At 47.3% G+C, this 21,727-nt stretch overlaps 1 protein-coding gene across 6 annotated transcripts in view; it reads right to left on the reverse strand.

Moving 5' to 3' along the window:
- The window catches only part of MYO5B (myosin VB), a 367,733-nt gene that overhangs the window by 67,252 nt on the left and 278,754 nt on the right, over positions 1-21,727 (reverse strand). For all 6 annotated transcript variants that reach the window (XM_036823444.1, XM_036823439.1, XM_036823438.1 and 3 more), the window contains exons 16-17: positions 21,002-21,099; positions 14,713-14,799 (exon numbers count right to left, since the gene is read on the reverse strand). In XM_036823444.1, coding sequence (XP_036679339.1) covers positions 14,713-14,799; positions 21,002-21,099 — 185 coding nt within the window. The remainder of the gene's footprint in view (positions 1-14,712; positions 14,800-21,001; positions 21,100-21,727) is intronic.

Genomic DNA, 21,727 nt, shown 5'->3' on the forward strand with positions numbered 1-21,727 from the left:
CGCACCGCGATGAAGAGCGGCCCCTGCTCGCTGCAACTAGAGAAAGCCCTTGCCCAGAAACGAAGACCCAACACAGCCAAAAATGAAAGAAAGGAAGGAAGGAAGGAAGGAAGGAAGAAAGTCATTCTCCTACATACCACAATACCATTATCACACCCAACACAATTAAAAAAAAAAAAAAAAAAAAGAAATGAAATCTTCACAGGAAAGGCTCCCTCATCCGTAAGAGGAAAACCTTCCAAGAGAATCTAAATAGAATATGTGATTCTTTTTCCAAAAGTAGAATTTCTTAACAAGACTTTCTGACTTGGCAGGAACATCTGGATGGAGGTTTTCTGTGCCCATGTAAAAGTTAGGAAAGACCGCTTATTATCACCACAGGTACTCAAGGTTTCCCCTGGAGCTTATGTACCATGAAACCTCTCTCTCTCATAGCATTTGAAGTATTCCCGTTTCCCTGTGGGACACAAAGCTTTCCGTGTTGTACTGTGGATATTTTTTTGTACATGCTAGCTTCTTTGCTGGACTTATGCCTCCTTCGGCCAAGCTCGGATACGTCTTCTGATACTTTTTTTAAACCTCCCAGCACCTATCATTCATGGTATCTTTACCTGCAGTCACTTACTACATTTTAAAAACTTGGTATTTTCTGAGCTTTAAAATGGCTGGAACCCAGGGTTAAACTTTTCTCTCTACCAGAGTTTCTCAAGGAGGGCAGGAATGGCTCTGGGGCAGACACTTCCTCAGTGTGTGGGACAGTTCCCCAGGACACAGGACACAGAGCATCTTTCCACGTTACCCACCACCCCATTCATCAAGATATGCAAAAATGCCCCCAAACATTTGTGGAATGTGTATTACAGCACATAGTTCTAGCCCAAGGAACCTTAAGAACAATGGACCACGAATGCCATCCACCTCCGCAGTGTGAATCTGCTTCCTCCCGGTCCCCCCACCCTCGCTGGGTGGCCCTGGAGACACCCTCTCCCAGGCATCTCTGTGGCTCGATGGCCTGGGGGTATCTTTTACGCCCACCCTGGGCCCAGGTGCTCTTCCATTCTATTCCATATTAGCAGTGGGAGAAGAGCTCCCATCCTAAGTGTATTCCAGGCCTCAACTGTGGCCCCAACCCTGGGCTATGTGGAGTCGTAGGGACCTCAGAGACAGGACTCACTCAGCCCCATTCTTTCTGGATTCAGACTCGCATGCCAGGGGTCTGGCTGAATGTCCCAGACTTTAATATCGTGTTTTCTCCGAAATAGAGGCGTACTTCACCCTGTGTGTCTCTGGTCTGCTGGGGAGCAGGCATGCCCACCGGTAGAGCGGTCACAGCTGGGTGTGGGGAAAGTCCAGGACCTGTGATGGCTCCTGGGAAGAAGTGGGAGCAGGCACAGTGGATGAGCTGCCCCAGGGCAAGGGTTCAGCAGAGCCCACCAGTCTGGAAAGGTGCTTCCTCGTTACAAGCTCCTCAGGCCTCAAGACAGTGTGTGGTGGAGCACATGCCGTGGGGTGATGTTTTGCTTGACTGAGTTCCCATCTGGAGCCTGATACTGTACTTAACATCTACACGTGGGGACGCCCACAGAAGAACACGCCTGCCTGCAGGGCCCCAGTGGACCAGTGTGTACAATGGGGTGGATCTGCAAGGGTGGCAGCACTTCTCTTCCTCCTCTTGGACAGGCTTCCTCATGCGAGGGCTGGCTGGCATAGACAAGCTCTGAGTCTCTCCAGTAAGACCAGAGTATGAGGCTACGTCACACAGCTTCTCTGACATCAGGCCACAAGAGGAATCCCTGAAGATGGCATGCCAGGTTATCACAAGGACCCCTAAGAAAAAGGTGACGCATCCATCAGGGCTTTTCAGGTCAGGATTAGGTGGGTCAACCTGTACTTGGACACACCTCACGGTCCTGTGACATTCAACTTAGGCAAAGATCCTGGTCATGTCGACATGGAAGGTAAGGGGTTATGCTTCTCTTCTAGTTTGAGAACCTTCAGGAGCCTGTGAGCCCTGGGGGCTGGGGGGGCGGTGCTGGTCCCCTCCAGTGTCTCACACACGGGCCAACAGGCATTTGTGGGGCAGAGGTGTTTAGCCATGCTGAGATGCCCGTTAACCAGGACCAACAGAGTCTCTCTAGATACGGGTTGCAGAAACAATTTTCATGATGGACACCAAGCACCATACTCTTCTCTTGTTCTCCCTTTTGAAGAAACAAACCAGCGGAGAAATAAATGATGTTGGATGCAGGAGTTTTCCTTGGAACTGTATCAAGGATGGACAAAATTTTCCAAGGAACACAAGAGACCGAAGTCAGAGGAGAGGGCACTTTGTAGAAGACTCACAAGTGAAGGCATCCTTAACCCCTGGCCATGTGGTATGACGGCTCCACCCCTTTCTATCTGTGAGGATTTAATCTGATCACTTAACTCTTAAGGGATCTGTTTTGTCATCCTAAAATGGGGTGATATCCCTTTATCTTGCCTACTTCAAGAGTCAATATGGTCTTTTCAACAAATGGTGCTGGCACAACTGGTATCTGTATGCAAAAGGATGAGGTTGGACCTCTACTTCACATTACACATAAATTAACCCAAAATGGATTAAAAACCTAAACCTATAAAACTCTTAGAAGAAAACATAGGTGTAAATCTTTGTGACCTTGGATTGGACAAACAATCTCAGAGGAAAAAATAGATACACTGGACTCTTGCTAAATGAAAAGCTTTTACGTTTCAAAGGACACCATCAAGAAAGTGAAAAGACACCCCACAGAATGGGAGAAAATATTTGCCAGTCATATATCTGATACGGATCTAGTATCTAGAATATGTAAAGAACTCCTACAACTCAACACCAAAGAGACAAATAACCCAATTTAAAAACGGGCAAGTGATTTGCATACTGTTTCTCCAAAGAAGATATATGAATGGCCAATAAGCACATGGAAAGATGCTCAACTTCATTAATCATCAGAGAAATGCAAATCAAATCACAGTGGGATGCCACTTGACACCCACTAGGATGGCTATAATAAAAAAGACAGACAATAACAAGTGTTGGCAAGAATGTATAGATATGGGAAGCCCCATCCATTGCTGGTGAGAATGTAGAATGGTGCAGCCATGCTGGAAAACAGTGGCAGTTTCTTGAAAGAGTAAAGAGTTATCATATTACCCAGCAATCCTACCTCTAGGTATAAATAGGAGAAATAAAATATACATGCATACAAAACTATGTGCATGAATATTCAGAGCAGTATTATTCATACTTGTTAAGAAGTGGAAATAATCCAAATGTCCATACAAAAACAAGACCCGTATATATGCTGTCTACAAGAGACCCACTTCAGACCTAGGGACACATACAGACTGAAAGTGAGGGGATGGAAAAAGATATTCCATGCAAATGGAAATCAAAAGAAAGCTGGAGTAGCAATTCTCATATCAGACAAAATAGACTTTAAAACAAGGACTATTACAAGAGACAAAGAGGGGCACTACATAATGATCAAGGGATCAATCCAAGAAGAAGATATAACAATTGTAAATACTTATGCACCCAACATAGGAGCACCTCAATATATAAGGCAAATACTAACAGCCTAAAGGGGAAATCGACAGTAACACAATCATAGTAGGGGACTTTAACACCCCACTTTCACCAATGGACAGATCATCCAAAATGAAAATAAATAAGGAAACACACGCTTTAAATGATACATTAAACAAGATGGACTTAATTGATATTTATAGGACATTCCATCCAAAAACAACAGAATACACATTCTTCTCAAGTGCTCATGGAACATTCTCCAGGATAGATCATATCTTGGGTCACAAATCAAGCCTTGGTAAATTTACGAAAATTGAAATTGTATCAAGTATCTTTTCTGACCACAACGCTATGAGACTAGATATCAATTACAGGAAAAAATCTGTAAGAAATACAAACACATGGAGGCTAAACAACACACTACTTAATAACCAAGAGATCACTGAAGAAATCAAAGAGGAAATCAAAAATACCTAGAAACAAATGACAATGAACACACAACAACCCAAAACCTATGGGATGCAGCAAAAGCAGTTCTAAGAGGGAAGTTTACAGCTATACAAGCCTACCTTAAGAAACAAGAAACATCTCAAATAAACAACCTAACCTTACACCTAAAAGAATTAGAGAAAGAAGAACAAAAAAACCCCAAAGTTAGCAGAAGGAAAGAAATCATAAAGATCAGATCAGAAGTAAATGAAAAAGAAATGAAGGAAACGATAGCAAAAATCAATAAAACTAAAAGCTGGTTCTTTGAGAAGATAAACAAAATTGATAAACCAGCAGCCAGACTTATCAAGAAAAAAAGGAGAAGACTCACATCAATAGAATTAGAAATGAAAAAGGAGAAGTAACAACTGACACTGCAGAAATACAAAGGATCATGAGAGATTACTACAAGCAACTCTATGCCAATAAAATGGACAACCTGGAACAAATGGACAAATTCTTAGAAATGCACAACCTTCCAAGACTGAACCAGGAAGAAATAGAAAACATGAACAGACCAATCACAAGCACTGAAATTGAAATTGTGATTAAAAATCTTCCAACAAACAAAAGCCCAGGACCAGATGGCTTCACAGGCGAATTCTATCAAACATTTAGAGAAGAGCTAACATCTATCCTTCTCAAACTCTTCCAAAATATAGCAGAGGGAGGAACTCTCTCAAACTCATTCTACAAGGCCACCATCACTCTGATACCAAAACCAGACAAAGATGTCACAAAGAAAGAAAATTACAGACCAATATCACTGATGAACATAGATGCAAAAATCCTCAACAAAGTACTAGCAAACAGAATCCAAAAGCACATTAAAAGGATCATACACCATGATCAAGTGGGATTTATCCCAGGAATGCAAGGATTCTTCAATATATGCAACTCAATCAACGTGATACACCATATTAACAAATTGAAGGAGAAAAACCATATGATCATCTCAATAGATGCAGAGAAAGCTTTTGACAAAATTCAACACTCATTTATGATAAAAACCCTCCAGAAAGTAGGCATAGAGGGAACTTTCCTCAACATAATAAAGGTCATATATGAAAAACCCACAGCCAACATTGTCCTCAATGGTGAAAAACTGAAACCATTTCCACTAAGATCAGGAAAAAGACAAGGTTGCCCACTCTCACAACTATTATTAAACATAGTTTTGGAAGTTTTAGCCACAGCAATCAGAGAAGAAAAAGAAATAAAAGGAATCCAAATTGGAAAAGAAGAAGTAAAGCTGTCACTGTCTGCAGATGACATGATACTATATATAGAGAATCCTAAAGATGCTACCAGAAAACTACTAGAGCTAATCAATGAATTTGGTAGCAGGATACAAAATTAATGCACAGAAATCTCTTGCATTCCTATACACTAATGATGAAAAATCTGAAAGTGAAATTAAGAAAACACTCCCATTTACCACTGCAACAAAAAGAATAAAATATCTAGGAATAAACCTACCTACGGAGACAAAAGACCTGTATGCAGAAAATTATAAGACACTGATGAAAGAAATTAAAGATGATACAAATAGATGGAGAAATACCATGTTCTTGGATTGGAAGAATCAACATTGTGAAAATGACTCTACTACCCAAAGCAATCTACAAATTCAATGCAATACCTATCAAACTACCACTGGCATTTTTCACAGAAGTAGAACAAAAAATTTCACAATTTGTATGGAAACACAAAAGACTCCGAATAGCCAAAGCAGTCTTGAGAAAGAAAAACGGAGCTGGAGGAATCAGGCTCCCGGACTTCAGACTATACTATAAAGCTACAGTAATCAAGACAGTATGGTACTGGCACAGAAACAGAAATATAGATCAATGGAACAGGATAGAAAGCCTAGAGATAAACCCACGCACATATGGTCACCTTATCTTTGATAAAGGAGGCAAGAATATACAGTGGAGAAAAGACAGCCTCTTCAATACGTGGTGCTGGGAAAAGTGGACAGCAACATGTAAAAGAATGAAATTAGAACACTCCCTAATATCAAACACAAAAATAAACTCAAAATGGATTAAAGACCTAAATGTAAGGCCAGACACCATCAAACTCTTAGAGGAAAACATAGGCAGAACACTCTATGACATAAATCACAGCAAGATCCTTTTTGACTCACTTCCTAGAGAAACGGAAATAAAAACAAAAATAAACAAATGGGACCTAATGAAACTTCAAAGCTTTTGCACAGCAAAGGAAACCATAAAGAAGACCAAAAGACAACCCTCAGAATGGGAGAAAATATTTGCAAATTAAGCAAGTGACAAAGGATTAATCTCCAAAACATACAAGCAACTCATGCAGCTCAATATCAAAAAAACAAACAACCCAATCCAAAAGTGGGCAGAAGACCTAAATAGACATTTCTCCAAAGAAGATATACAGATTGCCAACAAACACATGAAAGGATGCTCAACATCACTAATCATTAGAGAAATGCAAATCAAAACCACAATGAGATATCACCTCACACCAGTCAGAATGGCCATCATCAACAAATCTACAAACAACAAATGCTGGAGAGGGTGTGGAGAAAAGGGAGCCCTCTTGCACTGTTGGTGGGAATGTAAATGGATACAGCTAATATGGAGAACAGTATGGAGGTTCCTTAAAAAACTAAAAATAGAACTACCATACGACCCAGCAATCCCACTACTGGGCGTATACCCTGAGAAAACCATAATTCAAAAAGAGTCATGTACCAAAATGTTCACTGCAGCTCTATTTACAATAGCCAGGACATGGAAGCAACCTAAGTGTCCATCAACAGATGAATGGATAAAGAAGATGTGGCACATATATACAATGGAATATTACTCAGCCATAAAAACGAACAAAACAGGTATTTGTAGTGAGGTGGATGGACCTAGAGACTGTCATACAGAGTGAAGTAAGTCAGAAAGAGAAAAAAAAGAAAATGGTCAGAAGAACCTAGGGGCAAGACAGGAATAAAGATGCAGACCTACTAGAGAATGGACTTGAGGATACGGGGAGGGGGAAGGGTAAGCTGGGACAAAGTGAGAGAGTGGCATGGACATATATACACTACCAAACATAAAATAGATAGCTATGGGAAGCAGCCGCATAGCACAGGGTGATCAGCTCAGTGCTTTGTGACCACCTAGAGGGGTGGGATAGGAAGGGTGGGAGGGAGGGAGATGCAAGAGGGAAGAGATATGGGGACATATGTATATGTATAACTGATTCACTTTGTTATAAAGCAGAAACTGACACACCATTGTAAAGCAATTATACTCTAACAAAGATGTTAAAAAACTAAAAAAAAAATCCAAATGCCCATCAACTGATGAATGGGTAAAATAAAATGTGGTGTATTCTTATAATAAAATAGTGTTAAGCATTATAAAGGAATAACGTTCTGATGTTAACGTATCCTTAGAGGGATAATAACAATCCTAAGTGTAAGAAACCTGACATAAAAGGCCACACGTTGATCACATGTGTGATTCCATTTATATGAAATATCCGGAATATCCGGAATAGGCAAATTTATAGAAAGATGATACTCATGCATAGGTTCCCAGTGCAAAGGTGACAGGGCGCTCACCCCGCCATGGACACCCCGTATTTGCCTCTCCCTTTATCCCGCACGTACGTCCTGGGTCTCTCAGGGGAACACAGGCTGAGACCCCAAGGCGGCCTCGGGTCTGAAGGTCGCTAAGCCCTACTGCAGGGAAAGGGAGACACAGGCCTTCCCCACTGGCTCCATGCTGAAGCCGAGATGCTAGGTGAGGACAGAGGCAAATCTAGGCAGTCCCGGCACTGCCCTCAGACAGTCAAGTGGCTGCGGTTTACCAGGGGCCAACACTTGCCTCTGGGCGACAGCTGTAGGGCAGGATGCAACTAAAAATCACCTGGGAAATCTTGTCGAAGGCAGATTCTGAGTCTGAGGCGGCTCCTGGCTTCTGGGAACGCTTCCACATGACCGTGATGTGCAGCCGTGGTCAAGAACCCTGTGTCAGACCCTGGTCCCCGGAAATGAGCACAGAGCTCAGGGGAGAAAGGGCCACAACTACGGGCAGGAAGAGCTGAGATAAAAAATTATTCTGCTCCAAAATAAGTTCTACATTCTTCTTTCTTGGCAGGATTTTTAAAAGCAAGGCGAGTAACTATGTGTCTGTTTAATCATGATTAAATAGGAAGGTGAACCAAGCAATTTCTCAAGCCTCCATCCAGTTCTCCAATCCTATGCTATTTAGTCCCTATGGGGCAGGGGGGTGAAGCTGAGGAAGGAGTGGAAGTCTCTTCGGAAAGCACCAATGAGTTTTTCTGATGTGACTATGAGGTAGAGTGAAGAGTTACGGTGAGTTTTTTTCCTAGGATATAAATACTACATATTCAAGCAGCTCCCCTCTTCCCCCCACCCCGGCCGCCCCTACACACACGCTTGTTTTGCTTAAGTGGAATTTGCTTCACAATTCCTCCAGGACACAAAGCTGCTCTGAAGCCCCCCGAGGAGGGAGACAGGTGACTGCGCAGGCGTAAGACACCTCCCGGGGGGCTGGGAGCCAGGTGCTGGGGGACGAGCTTGTCTTCCTGGACAGCGCATTTATCACGGTGCTTTATGGATGTGATCATGGACATTTTTCTTAGCCACTGTCGCATTTCAAATTGAATGATACATTTTCATTTTGAGTCAGACTCACAGAGGGCCATAATTCTTAGAGGGATAAAAACAGACAGGTATACTGAAGCCTGAGACTGGGGTGAGGGAGCACCAGAGGCGGCTGCTGGCCGGCAACTCTGCATTCATTCCTCTCTGGCTTGGTGGACTGTGCGGGCACTGGCATCTATTAATTTCAGAACAGGGCTAAGAGTTCCACACCCAGGGCGTCGGTAGGCTGGATGCAGGAACCTGGCCTGAGATCCCAGCTGAAAAGGGCTGCTTTTGGCTCGGGCTCCTTGGGGAAGAGCCCTCTGGACATTTCATCACAAGTCCCTGCCACCCTGGACCATGCGTTCACTTTCCCTTTGCCATTTTCTTCCCTGTAAAGTGATACCTGCCCTGTGGCCAGAGAAGTAGGAGATATGTAGGAAAATGTTATAAATTGTAACCCCCCTAATCAAAGAAGCCATTCAAGTTTCCTTTGGAGACAGCTGTGCAAAGCTATGGCTGCCTGACGAGCTCATGCACGTGAAATCACTTGGCTGCACTGAGTCTCAGCAGTCAAGGAAGCTGAAGTCTTTTTGTGATGACCCCCTGGTCCCACGAAGGTCTCCTCAAGTCAGGTCAACAAAATGACTGTTCACCTCTACACTGAGGGAGCACACGTGACACCTGTGTGTTTCCTTCAACGGCAAACACCTTGACAGGCACACAGTATCCATTAAACCTCACTCATTTCACCCCCAGACACAGCAGAGACACACCAGGCTTCTGGATGAAGCAGTTAGGTAGCATTTTGTTTTTAACCAGCAAGGTCACTCCACGGGGTTACCAAGGCTGGCAGGTACCGAAAGTCAGGCCATGTGCAGAGTCAGAGACTACGGGTGTGGTGGTTTGCCCCCCAGCCCTTCCCCCTCACCACTCACCTTCCAACTAAATGCCACCCGAGGTGCTGTGACTTGGCGGTGGGGAGAAGTTAGGATCCAACTGAAATAATACGGATGATTCAACTCCGTCTCAACACTAACAAAAGTGTCACAACACTATGGTGCCTCTTTCCAAAAGTTAGTATTTCAAATGGCAGTTTGGGGAGGAAATCCTCTCTTTGACCCTTCAGCAAAATCTGCTGAGATAGCAAATAGGAGGAGGATATGGAAGGCAGTGTTCTGGATCTAATCCCAAACATTTAAATCACAGCATTAAGTAACATTTTCTGTGATACCAGAAAATACTAGGCTTTCTTTCCTTCCCTACAATACCTTTCCAACATCCAAATGTGTTTTGCAATTACAAAAGCAAAAGGTACAGATGCCCTTGTAATTATCTGCTGGGAAGAAGTCTGAAACAATTAGGGAGGAAGGGAAAGACACCCATCAGCTGCCCCGTAAGAGGCCAGCAAGTCTGTGGGCATCTCCACTTCACTGGCAGCTCTGCCTGCAGCCAGGTGGAATGAACAGCAGGAGAAGTGGTTCTCCATATGAATCGAAAGACTTGGAGGGAATGCATTCTCTTGGCTGCCAAGGAAGGGGTTGTCTGGATGAGGCAAAAAGCAGCCCTGGCACGCTAAGACTGGAGGACTGAGCTGGGGGAACAGGCACTGAGCTGATCTCCCCCATCACTGGACGGGAAGAGCAACCCACCATCCCTTCCAGACCTGGACCTCACGCTGCACCCTGACTGGCAGTAAACTCCCGCTGCCTCCGCATCAATCCGAATCCTCCTCACCCTTCAAGGCCCAGCTCACGTCTTACCTCCTCCATGAAGCCATGTTTCCTCCTAAACTTGCACCTACAACAGTTAGTTGTTCTGTAACTGCTTTAGGCGTGTAGCACTCACTCCTCCTAGACTGTGAGCTCCTGGTGGGCAGAGGCCATGCCTTACATCCTTAATTCCCTCAGAGCAATCAGCATGGAGCTAGATGCTCGATACGGGGTGAGACATGCTGTGGAAGGACAGATTAACAGGAGAAAGGGATACCATGAAGGCAAGAAAACCTTCTCATGCTACAAAAACTCATGGGAGGCCACAGGAGTAAAACGCTCTCCCCTTCCTCTTCCACCTCCTAAACAGATGATTTTGTACTGTGACAGCAAAACCAGTGGGTGGCACACGCTGTCACTCCGACTGATTTCACAGTGAGGCTGCGAGGAAGCTCCGTGGGTGAATCAGAGATGACAGAGATGTGCAGGGGTCTCTGCCTGAAGCATGGTCTACAGTTAAGCATGTCAGACTCAAGACTTCTAGCCTTTCCTTGACGTTCTCCAAGAAAAGAGGGTCATGGGCTTCCCTGGTGGCGCAGTGGTTGAGAATCTGCCTGCTAATGCAGGGGAGAGGGGTTCGAGCCCTGGTCTGGGAAGATCCCACATGCCGCGGAGCAACTAGGCCCGTGAGCCACAACTACTGAGCCTGCGTGTCTGGAGGCTGTGCTCCGCAACGGGAGAGGCCGCGATAGTGAGAGGCCCACACACCGCGATGAAGAGTGGCCCCCGCTTGCCACAACTGGAGAAAGCCCTCACACAGAAACGAAGACCCAACACAGCCAAAAATGAATAAATAAATAAATTAAAACGCACCTCATTTAAAAAAAAAAAAAAGAGGGTCATGCCGTCTGCAAGTCATTTGTCCTATTATTAAACAATTCATTCTGTTAGAAAGTTCTTGGCGAAACAGGTGGCTCCTTGTATACTGAGACGGGTCCCCAAGCTTCCATCTACCTTAGAATATCTCATTTTCACAGAGTCCCAATGTTCACACCTCCCACTGGACAGGCCCACCATTAGCATCCATTATATGTTACACACAAAGATGAGCGCCTGGGTTTCTCTGCTTACCTCCAGACCTCTGCACTGTACAGCACAGGTATGCTGTGAGGACCCGTGATCCCTAAGTTTCCTGCACAGGGACCCTCAACAGTTTAACATGGGACATCTCAGCTCTACTCTGTTTTGACGTACTTTAGACAGTTCTTAGACTGACTTTTCAATTGCTTGGAGAGTTTTGAGAACTCCGGAATGCTCTTTTGAGGCGACCAGGCACATCAGGATCTCACAAAAACAAAGCTAGAAATGTCTGATATAGACATGTCCTACCCAGATAATTACCCCATAAGGATGCAGCTTCTTGCTCACATCTGGATGAGGAATAAATATGTTATTAAATGCTTATGTGCCTGGCACTGTGCTGAAGACTTCAGATGCATTACCTCATTTATCACAACAGTCTATGAAGTAGGTCTGATCATTCTACTAAATGATGAGGGAACCCAGGCTCAGAGAGATTCATTTACTCGCCTGTGGTCACCCAGCCTAGCAGTCTGGGAGCTGACACTGAAATCTAGGCCTGACTCCGAAGCCCGAGGTCCAACCACCAGCTTCTGATGGCTCCAGTCCAGGCCGCGCTTCTGCAGTCTGGTCTTTTACTTACAAGCTGGAGAGGGCAGGGAGCAGCTCCACACCAGGCCTCCAGCCTGGGCCCAGCCCACAGGACCCCACCTGCCCCCTCACGCCTCCAAGACGTCTGTTTGGAAGAACAGTGAAGAAACGCTTCACTGACGTAAGCAGTTAAGACGTTTGCCAACCACCACCCGGCAGAGCAGGGCAGGGTGATTCTAGCCCAGCCCGAGCACAACCAGCTGGTGACCCAGGGCAGCTCACTTCCTTCTCGGGGCCTCCTTGGTGAAGGTGCATCTTAAATCAGCAAGCACCCACACCTATATGTACAGCTAAAGTGAGCTCAGGCCACAACACACTTTCTACCACAAACTGCCACCTTCTGTTTTCCATCTGAAGTTATTTCGTTAAACAAACAAGATGTTGGCCGCAGCCCATTAAATTGCTTTCCTGACCCACTAGCGGGTTGCGATGCAGTTTTGAGAGACACTGGACTAAAGAAGGGGGATTAAAGAAACCTTTCTGGGAGCCCAGCAGAGAGAAGAGCCAGGAGCAGGAGTGGGCCCGGCTGCCAGTAGAACACGGTTTGAAAACCAGTGGCTCGACAGCTCCCTAGCGTCCTTGTCAAGCTCTCAAGTGGAACAAACTATGCCTGGCCTGAACCCTGTGCTTGGAGCATCACTGAAAGCCCATCCAATCAGCCAGGCTACAATACTTGAACTCAAGATTGAACCACTGTGCCCGCGGCCTGAGCCCCTTCCGCTCAGTCACAAGGCTGATGCGGATGCTGCAGGGCAGGAAGGAGGAGCACAGAGCCTTCACCTAAGAAGGGCAAGCGCGGCCCACCTCATTAATCGTGGAGCTGTCGGCCAGTTGTGTTCAGACCCCAAGGTCCAAAAATGAGATGGAGCCCCAGGACGCCCCTTGTCTGTTTTCTAAGAAGAGAGATGTGGTTGAAAGACAGGAATAGCAGCCTTCCACCCCCAGCTGGAGCAGATCATTCTGAGCAACACTGGAACCTGCTGGGTTTTGAGAAGCCGCGTGGATGCTGCAGATTAGAGACAGTTCTTTGCACTTTCCAGGTCAAATGCAGATTCCTAATTCCATCAGCAACTTCCTTCCCAGGCCTAACATCTGGGAGCCGCTGATGGTTAAGTTGTTTCTGGGTAACTGACCACTGCATGTGAATGTTTCCTCAGCTGCAGTGGGAAAGTGCCAGGTGGAGATGGCAGGAGCGGGGCTGGGCCGCCTCTCCTCCTCCCCATTTCTGGCCCCTTCCTCCTTCTGACACTTAGAGGACCTTCTTCAGACAGGTGGGTCCCTGTGGAAAATACCACAGGCTCTGGGTTGCTACAGTGCTCTGTTCAGCTCCAGTTCCTGGCAGAAGGTGTTTGGCTTACGTGATTTCACGGACGCTAGTTGGTCGCTATCTGTACCCCACCCCTATTTCAGGCCAGTGTCCAGCAGAGGGGATCCACGGTCTTGGCACAGCCTCAACAGACACTGGGGTGGCTCAATGGCCTATCCACAATGCAAATTAGATCATGATAGCAGTCTTTTAACTCAAAGAAATGACATTTTCCATCATATATTTGATTCTATATTAAAAGGTAAAGGGGTCCATTGACAGATGAACAGATGAAATGTGGTCTCTACATTTAAGGGAATATTATTCAGCCTCAGAAAAGGAAGTTCTGACACGTGCTACAACATGGATGAATTTTAAAGACATTACGAGAAGTGAAATAAGCCAGGCACTAAAAGACAAACACTGCATGATTCCACTTCCATGAATCATCGGTGTAGAGTCATCAAAATCATAGAGACAGAAAGTAGAATGCTGGTTGCCAATGGAGGGAATGGTGAGCTGTGCTTAATGGGTACAGTTTCAGTTTTGCAAGATGAAAGAGTTCCGTGGATGAATAGTGGTGATGGTTGTACAAATATAAATGGACTTAATACCACTGAACTGTACACCTAAAAATGATTAAGATGGTAAACGTTAGTGTATTTTACTACAATAAAGAACAAATAGGGGGCTTCCCTGGTGGCGCAGTGGTTGAGAATCTGCCTGCCAATGCAGGGGACACGGGTTCGAGCCCTGGCCTGGGAAGATCCTACATGCCGCGGAGCAACTAGGCCCGTGAGCCACAACTACTGAGCCTGCGCGTCTGGAGCCTGTGCTCCGCAACAAGAGAGGCCGCGACAGTGAGAGGCCCGCGCACCGTGATGAAGAGTGGCCCCCGCTTGCCGCAACTAGAGAAAGCCCTCACACAGAAACGAAGACCCAACACTGCCAAAAATAAATAAATAAAATAAATTTTAAAAAAAAGAACAAACAAACAAAAGGTAAAGAGGACAAGGTAGGAGTTGGGCACAGGAGAAATCCCCTTGGCAACTCCAGCCAGCTCGACACCCAGACCAATGCCAGGGTGAAATCTGACAAGCTGTCCAGGAGGATGCTACCGTGGACACCCGTATCTCTCAGCCCACACTGAAATTCTTCTGTCTGTCAGCGCCCTGCTTGAGCCCTCAGTGCTGGGGAACGTTTCTGGAGGCTCTGTCTTGGGGGGACAGCACGTAAGAGGGTTCCCTGGGGAGCCAGGCTCCAGGGGGCGCGGTACCTGGACGGGTAGCCAGCTGCGCTGATCCGAATGGTCTCCAACACCCCGCACGCTCGGAGCTGCTGCACTGCTCTCTTCGGGTCAAAGCTGCAAAACACAAGACAAGCAGTGAGTGTCCCAACGGCAAAGTAATGCAACAGCGGAGAGGGAGAGACCACCCCGTCCTGCACAGGCACCCTGGAGCTCAAGGTCAGGGGCCAAGCACAGACTAAAAGACACTGACTGGCAGCACACGAGCCATCTCAGCACCTCAGTTCTGTGCACGTGCTTATTCTCACCTGGCATACTCCTCTTCTCTGCCCCCTGCATTCTGTCCACCCACCAGGGCTCATTCCTGCTTCCTCTGCAGAGCCTTCCCTCATTACTTCCATACACAGGGGCATCTGTCTTAATTCAACGGCCAAATCATATACACTCAGCACCACAAGCATTATTTGGCTCCGGAGTTAAAAGCGGGAGTCTCAGGCCAGGCAGACCTGGGTTTGAATCATGACGTGATCACTTATAGCTGCATGTGTGATTTGGGGCAAGTAACATAACCTTGCACGGCAGTATCTTCATCTGTCAAGTGGGGATCATAGAAGTATCTCTTTTAGAGGGTTAGTGTGAAGATGAAATGTAATGGCCCATGAGAGCAGTGAGAACAATGCCTGGCAGAACATTAAGGGCACACGTGTTGTTAGCTACTATCATGATAGCTGCCCAGTTAAGAATCATATAGATGAAGAACTTTATCTTCCTGTCTTTAGAGATATGAGCCATGACTTGAACAACTCACCCACCCTAAAATGCTACGTTTAGCACTGAAAACCCAGTTTTTATTCTGCGTATATGTGTATGTGTATGTCTGGGTATACGTGTATGTCCTACACATATACTGAGTAGGACACTGGAATAAAAAGTCAGACATGGTCTGGATTTTCTAAGAGTATCCACACTTGAAGAGGAGAGAAGTGTATAGAAGAAGTAAACCACAAGGCAGTATGTGATAAAGGTGGTAAAAATGCTGAAAGAAACTGGAGGGAAAGATGTTGAGGTTGGCTGGGGTAATCAGGGAGTCTTCGTGGAGAAAGAATTAAGCTGACCTAGAATTGATCATTTATATTTGGGATGAGGAATAAGTGTTTCCATTTCTTTCTGGCTGTTCTGAAGCTTGGCTACAAGCCGAGGGCCTCTTGCTCCTTGCACTCTGGGAGGAGGGAGGGGAGGGGTGAGGCCCTCCAGACTCAGTCCCGGATCCTGGGGATTGTACTGGCTTCAGCGCACACCTGGCCGGGCAGTCGGGCAGCCTACTTGCCCTGTTGGGTAAATGTAGATGGCAGCTTCTTTACTTCTAGGACCCAAGAGGGCTCAGGAGGCAACCTCTCACATTTGTCTGCCACGCTCCCGGACAGCCCCAGATGCTCTTCTCCCAGCAGCTGGACCCATTCAGGATTCTGGAATTCTGCAGGAAGGACCTGGCCTGGGGTCGACTGCCCTCGATTCACATCTCTCCATGGGACACACCCTCTCTGTCCTCCCATCTCTACGACCTGCTCGGCCCCTGGTCACGTTGCTCTCTTACGCTGAGTTGCACGTGGGTCAGGGGCCCAGGAGTCCACTGAGGCAGATGGTGCCCTGCAGTGGCCTGGGCTCAGCGGGCACTTGGTAGTGGGGAAACAGCAGGCATTTTCCAAGTGACTGAAGACCGCGAGCTGACCTTCCCCGGGCACTCTCTTGGTTCCGATGTGCAGGGCTCGGCGTCCCAGGAGACGCCCTCGTCCTCCTCCAGGCCTGGGCTCACTCTGACTTCCTCCCGCCTCCCCCTGCCTGCCCAAGTCCTACATTCTTTGGACACCCAGCTTGTCCATAAACTCTTCCTGATGACTCCAGCCCCAGGGTGAACATGGCACTTTGAGCGTGTAAGGCACAACTAAGCGCTGAATTCTGCAGAGTCCTGAATACCAACAGTTACTTCAGAGGAGTTAATTTCATCTTTTTTAGGCAGAGCAAAAGCTCCTTAGTGGAAGGGTCTTACAGGACGAAAGGAAACACTCGTGCTGAGACTAGACCACAGGCTGAACCTCTTACTATGCCACCCGCTTTGTAATTTTGCTGAGGCCGCCCCAGGATTCGGCTCAGTTCTGGGATCCGAGGAGGACCTTCATACTGGTGGTGGTGATCAGTTTCATAAGAAGCTCTATGTCCGAGGGACATAAAGGCTGCCTGTGACCTCGAGAGATCCAAGGCGGCCTTTGGGAGGCAGGCTCTGCTGTTTACAGGTTCTGCTCCTCTCGCCTCTCAAGTGGTCAGCTGGGCCCTGAGTTAGGAACGCAACGTGTACGTGCTTGTCCTTGGGAAAGGTTTTCTGCACACAGCAGCCTCTCCCTCGAGGCACCCTGCAGCCGGGATCTCGACTGGCCATCGGCTTCTTCCCTTTGCTTGGCACAACTACAGGGTCAAGTTCAACGTGCTGCACATGGTGGGGACGGGCAGCATGCTTGGCGAGCATCTGTGACCTCTAGTCCTTTGTGAGCTGTGGGTCTAGCTGGGGTCCCTACTTCCTCCAGGACCTCCTGCTGCTTCCTGGGTGGAAAAATGAGCTGTCACTGAGAGGCCCTTCCCTCCTTAAAAGGACTATTACTCTTCCCCAGCACCCCCATCTCCTCCTGCTCTGGACCCCTGTATCATGTCTGTGAAAACTGGGCATGCCAGCTCTGGACCAGGTCCTGTCTGATGGCTGGGGAGCGGCTTGGAAACGTGACCCCTGCTCCCATGCAGTGCTGTGGAAGCTCTTTGGGGGAAACGTCTTCTCTTGGGGCCCACACACCGAGTTGGTCCCAAGGAAGGTATGTGGCAAATAATTTTTGAACTCAGCTTTAACATTCTTCCCTGCTTCTTGATGACCTCAGCAAAATCCCGTCCTTCTGCACACATCCTCTTCCCCGTGGTGGGGGAAACGAGCAAGGCTGAAGTCGGGAACTTGGACTGGCCTTACCTCTGCCACCAACAGCTAATGTCACCTTGGGCAAAACACTCTCTCTGGACCTCGTCTTCCTCACTCATTCAATGAGAGCTGAGAATATCTGCCCAACTCTAATCTACTGGTTTGTTGTAATGATCGAGTGATGTAAAAGAGAGGAAGATGTTAGAAAAAAACCGAGAAGATAGTATACCAAGAAGATACTGCCATGACCCTCCCCTGTCCACACACCCCCAGGGGACATGTAAAGCCTGCCAGCCTTCTGTACCTTAATCTTATCTCCCTGATAGTAAAGAAACCTCACTGTTAAACTCTCTCAGTCTGCCTCCCTGCACTAGTTACCAGTAACTGGGAGTGAAGACCAGCCCTTCCACCTATTATATTTGGGAGGGCCACAGTGCAGACAAGCAACACCTAAGTCTGGACTGAAATATTACCAAAGATATGTAAGGGTCCAACTGCTGAAATGCAGGGTTATACTCTCCTCTCTCAATAAACTGTGCAGGTTCAGCAGAGCCGGAAGCTTGCTGGACGCAGAGTGAGATGTTTTCCCATGGCGCCGCCTGATTGATTTCCGCACAGGCTGCCTGGGGCTCTGCGGTGCTGTGCACGCAACACGCAGGACTCCGAGGTGCTCAGGACCACCCGCTTCTAAGATCAGTGGGCTGGCCTTCAGGAAACCTGGCCAGTTCCTCCGACGAGCCACCCCAGTTGATCACACACACCCTAGGCCACCTCCTTCCTGGACACTTCATGCCCTCTCGTCTCTATGCTGCTGCGGCTTCTACAGACCCACTGACAGTCTCTCCTTCCATGTGGTCAACAGTTACCTGTGGCTGGCAACTCCTTAAGGATGAAGGCTGCGTCTTACTCATTGTCATTCCACCTGTCCTAGCCCAGTGCTCAGGACAGATGGTTTTTGAATACAGGAAGAGGTAGAGAGAAAGACTTTTATAAAAGAGATGCTAACAAAGCATTCAGCGCAGGACAGCGGCTCTCCACTGGGGGCAGTTTTGCCCTCCAAGGAACATGTGGTGATGCTTTAAAACATTTTTAGTTGTCACAACAGTAGGGATGCTCCCATCTAGTGGGTAGAGGCCAGGGATGCTGCTAAGCTTCTTCCAGCGCACAGGACGCCCCACAGCACAGAATTCCCTGGGCCAAAAGGTCAAGAGTGCTGAGGTTGAGAAAGCCTAGTTTTAGGGGATGGGAGGAGGGATATAGCACTTTCCTTCCAGAATGTCGACAACATCATATATTTTAATGGCATACATTTTTATACTTGTCACAAATAATCCCCATTATCTCCTTGAATTCTTCCATCAGGATAATTATTTCTTTAACCACAATGAACAGATGAGGAAATGAGACTAAGACAGTAAAGGACTAGTTTGGGAATAGCCAAATAACTGGTAGCAGAGAATCCAGGCTTTCTGACTTGGTTCTGTATTCCCCCCATTTTCTTTATTGGGAGGAAGATTTTGGTCCTGAAGGAAAAGGAGGGTCTTAGAAAAATGGGATATTAGGACTAGAAAGTCCCTTTGAAAGTCCCCAGTGTCTTCTTTCACTTGGGAGGGGGACCCAGCATGAGAACTCGGCACGTGGCGGGCGTCCGGTCTGACGAATGAACTGCCCAAGGTCGCGCTGGCTGGGGGGCAGAGCTGGTGCCAGCCCTGGACTCTCCTCTCCCGGGCCCAGCACGCCTCTCCTGCCCTTCACACGTAATCTAAGTCCTTCACACATGCTGTGTTTCTAACAGCCTCTTTTCTTCTGGAGGCAGCTGGTAAACAGATGCCACACGGGGGGAATTCCTAAGCGTGTCTCGGAAACTTGGAGGAAGAGAGAAGAATGAACAGTCAGCACGCTTCAAAGAAGGCTGATTTGACGCTGTCTTCCTAACCTTTTTCAGCACAAGGCTCCTGTGAGTGGAAGTCAAGCTTTGTTAACTGATACAAATTGCAGAAGGCAGTTCAGATATTCATTCTGAGAGTCAGAGTTGACAAAATAAATTATTTCACAGAAAGAAATTATGCCAGGACCAAAAAGGAAATCAGAAAGATGGGAAGAAAGTGCTTGAAAAATTTAAAAATATCCCTTCTCCGGCCAGAGGGAATAGCACATGTGGAGGCTCAGGGTAACAGAAGAAGAGGCTGCAGAGGTGAGTGAGAGACCATTCTAAAGGCGCAGGGCAGTATTCCAGGCAAGAAATGAAGAGAGTCTGAAACAAGGCCAAAGTGGAAGGGAGAGACGAGGGAGACCAGTGTGAGAAATTTTCAAGTAGATTCCATGGGACTTTGACAATGACTGGATCCTGGGGAGTAAGGGAGAGGGAAGAATCAAGGGTCATGCTGTCCAATATGGTAGCCACTAGCCACTTGTAAGTAATTAAAATGAAATTAGGAATTCACTTTCTCAGTCACACCAGCCACATTGCAAGAACTCAACGGTCACATGTGACTAGTGGCTACCATGTTGGTCAAGGCAGATTATAGAAGAGTTCCATCATCACAGAAAGTTCTACTGGTCAGCACCGGTCCAGAGAGACCTCAGGTTTCTGGTTTGGAAGAACGAAGTTTGGTGGGTGGATGAGATGTCAGGAAATCATTATGCCATTTACTACAACAGAGACCAAATAAAGAGGAAACATTCAAGGGGGAAAGAATGAGTCTGAGTCTCCACGCGTTGAATGTGAGGAGGCCAATGCAGCTGCAGCAGGCCTGCAGAAAGGCTGGCTGGAATCTGGCACAACCCAGAAATGGCAAAGATACTGAAGAGTCACTGCTACCCAGATTTGGGTGAGGTCAACCATGTGAGTGGTGACAGAAATGGAAGAAAATTATTAAGGTAGGAGTAGTGGCAGAATTTGGGTTAGAGTGAGGGGAAGGTGAGCAAGTGTGGGTAACTCCGGAAGCCCAGCAGGAGAGGAGATGTGAGAAATGGGACCATCTGCATCGACACACTGCTTGAGGTTATGTTTCCTCAATCAAGAAGTCTTCCCTGACCACTATGGACATGCTCCTGTCTCTGAACTGAGCAGTCACTGTGAGACGCACTATGTCTGCATTTAACGGCACACTTCTAAGTGGTTCTCAGATTCGTGGGCACATTCAACACCACTGAAAGCAACAGGGGATCGAGGAACTGGATCTTCTCATCCCCCTGAATCCTCCGGACGGCAGACAGGTGCAACCTGTATTTGGCATATAAACCATCTGGGGAGTGCAGGATCAGCTACTCATCCTGCTGAAGATCGCAGACCTCTGAGAGGCTGTGCCTGCCCCCGCTGCACCTGAACTTCTAAGGCCACACGAAGAGGCTGGCACTCACCAGAAGGGGAGCTTCTCATCGTTGGGCTTGATGCAGCGGACGTAGTGCGGCGTTGTGGTGTTCAGGGTCTCCATGAGCAGTTGCAGGGAGGTGCGGAACTGGGGAGACAAAGATCAGTGACTGGTGATTTATTTGTCTTCAGCTTTGTGGCTGAATAATGAACAAAAAGGAGCACACACAGACTGGTGGTAGTATCTGTCAATACTCTTATTGTTTAGATCATTACTGTTTAACCCAGGACAGGGGGCCACCCAGGGACCTGGTGTCAGACTCCAGCTTTGACAGCTGCCTGGCTGCATGACCAAAACCAAGGCCCTCCCACGTCCCCGGCACCAGGGCTCCTCAAAGCACGTGGGGAGAGACTGCCCGGGTGCGTCTCACTCAGTGCCCTGATCAGATGAGATAAGGTGAGCAAGCGCTAAGAGCGTGAGAGGGACCATCGCTGTGAATGGAGGCCCATGAGTCCTAAAGGTGAGGCCCTGGAGCCCTGACACGTGGTGCCCGGGCATCCCGGGAATTACTGCCTTATAGGAAATGCTCAGGGCCAGGAATCCATCGAAGTATTAAGGTCAGTGGTTGCCAGGGGCTCAGCAGACACTCTCTTCTCTTGGGAGACACACCGGACATAAAATCCCACAGCAAACCCACAGCAGGAGCTGTTTCTCAGTTTCTGGGTCCCCAGGCTATTGACCCCTCCCTCAACAACTGCACCTCTAGACCTCTGGC

Source organism: Balaenoptera musculus, chromosome 14, assembly GCF_009873245.2.
Source record: "Balaenoptera musculus isolate JJ_BM4_2016_0621 chromosome 14, mBalMus1.pri.v3, whole genome shotgun sequence".
In the NCBI taxonomy this organism is placed as follows: Eukaryota; Metazoa; Chordata; class Mammalia; order Artiodactyla; family Balaenopteridae; genus Balaenoptera; species Balaenoptera musculus.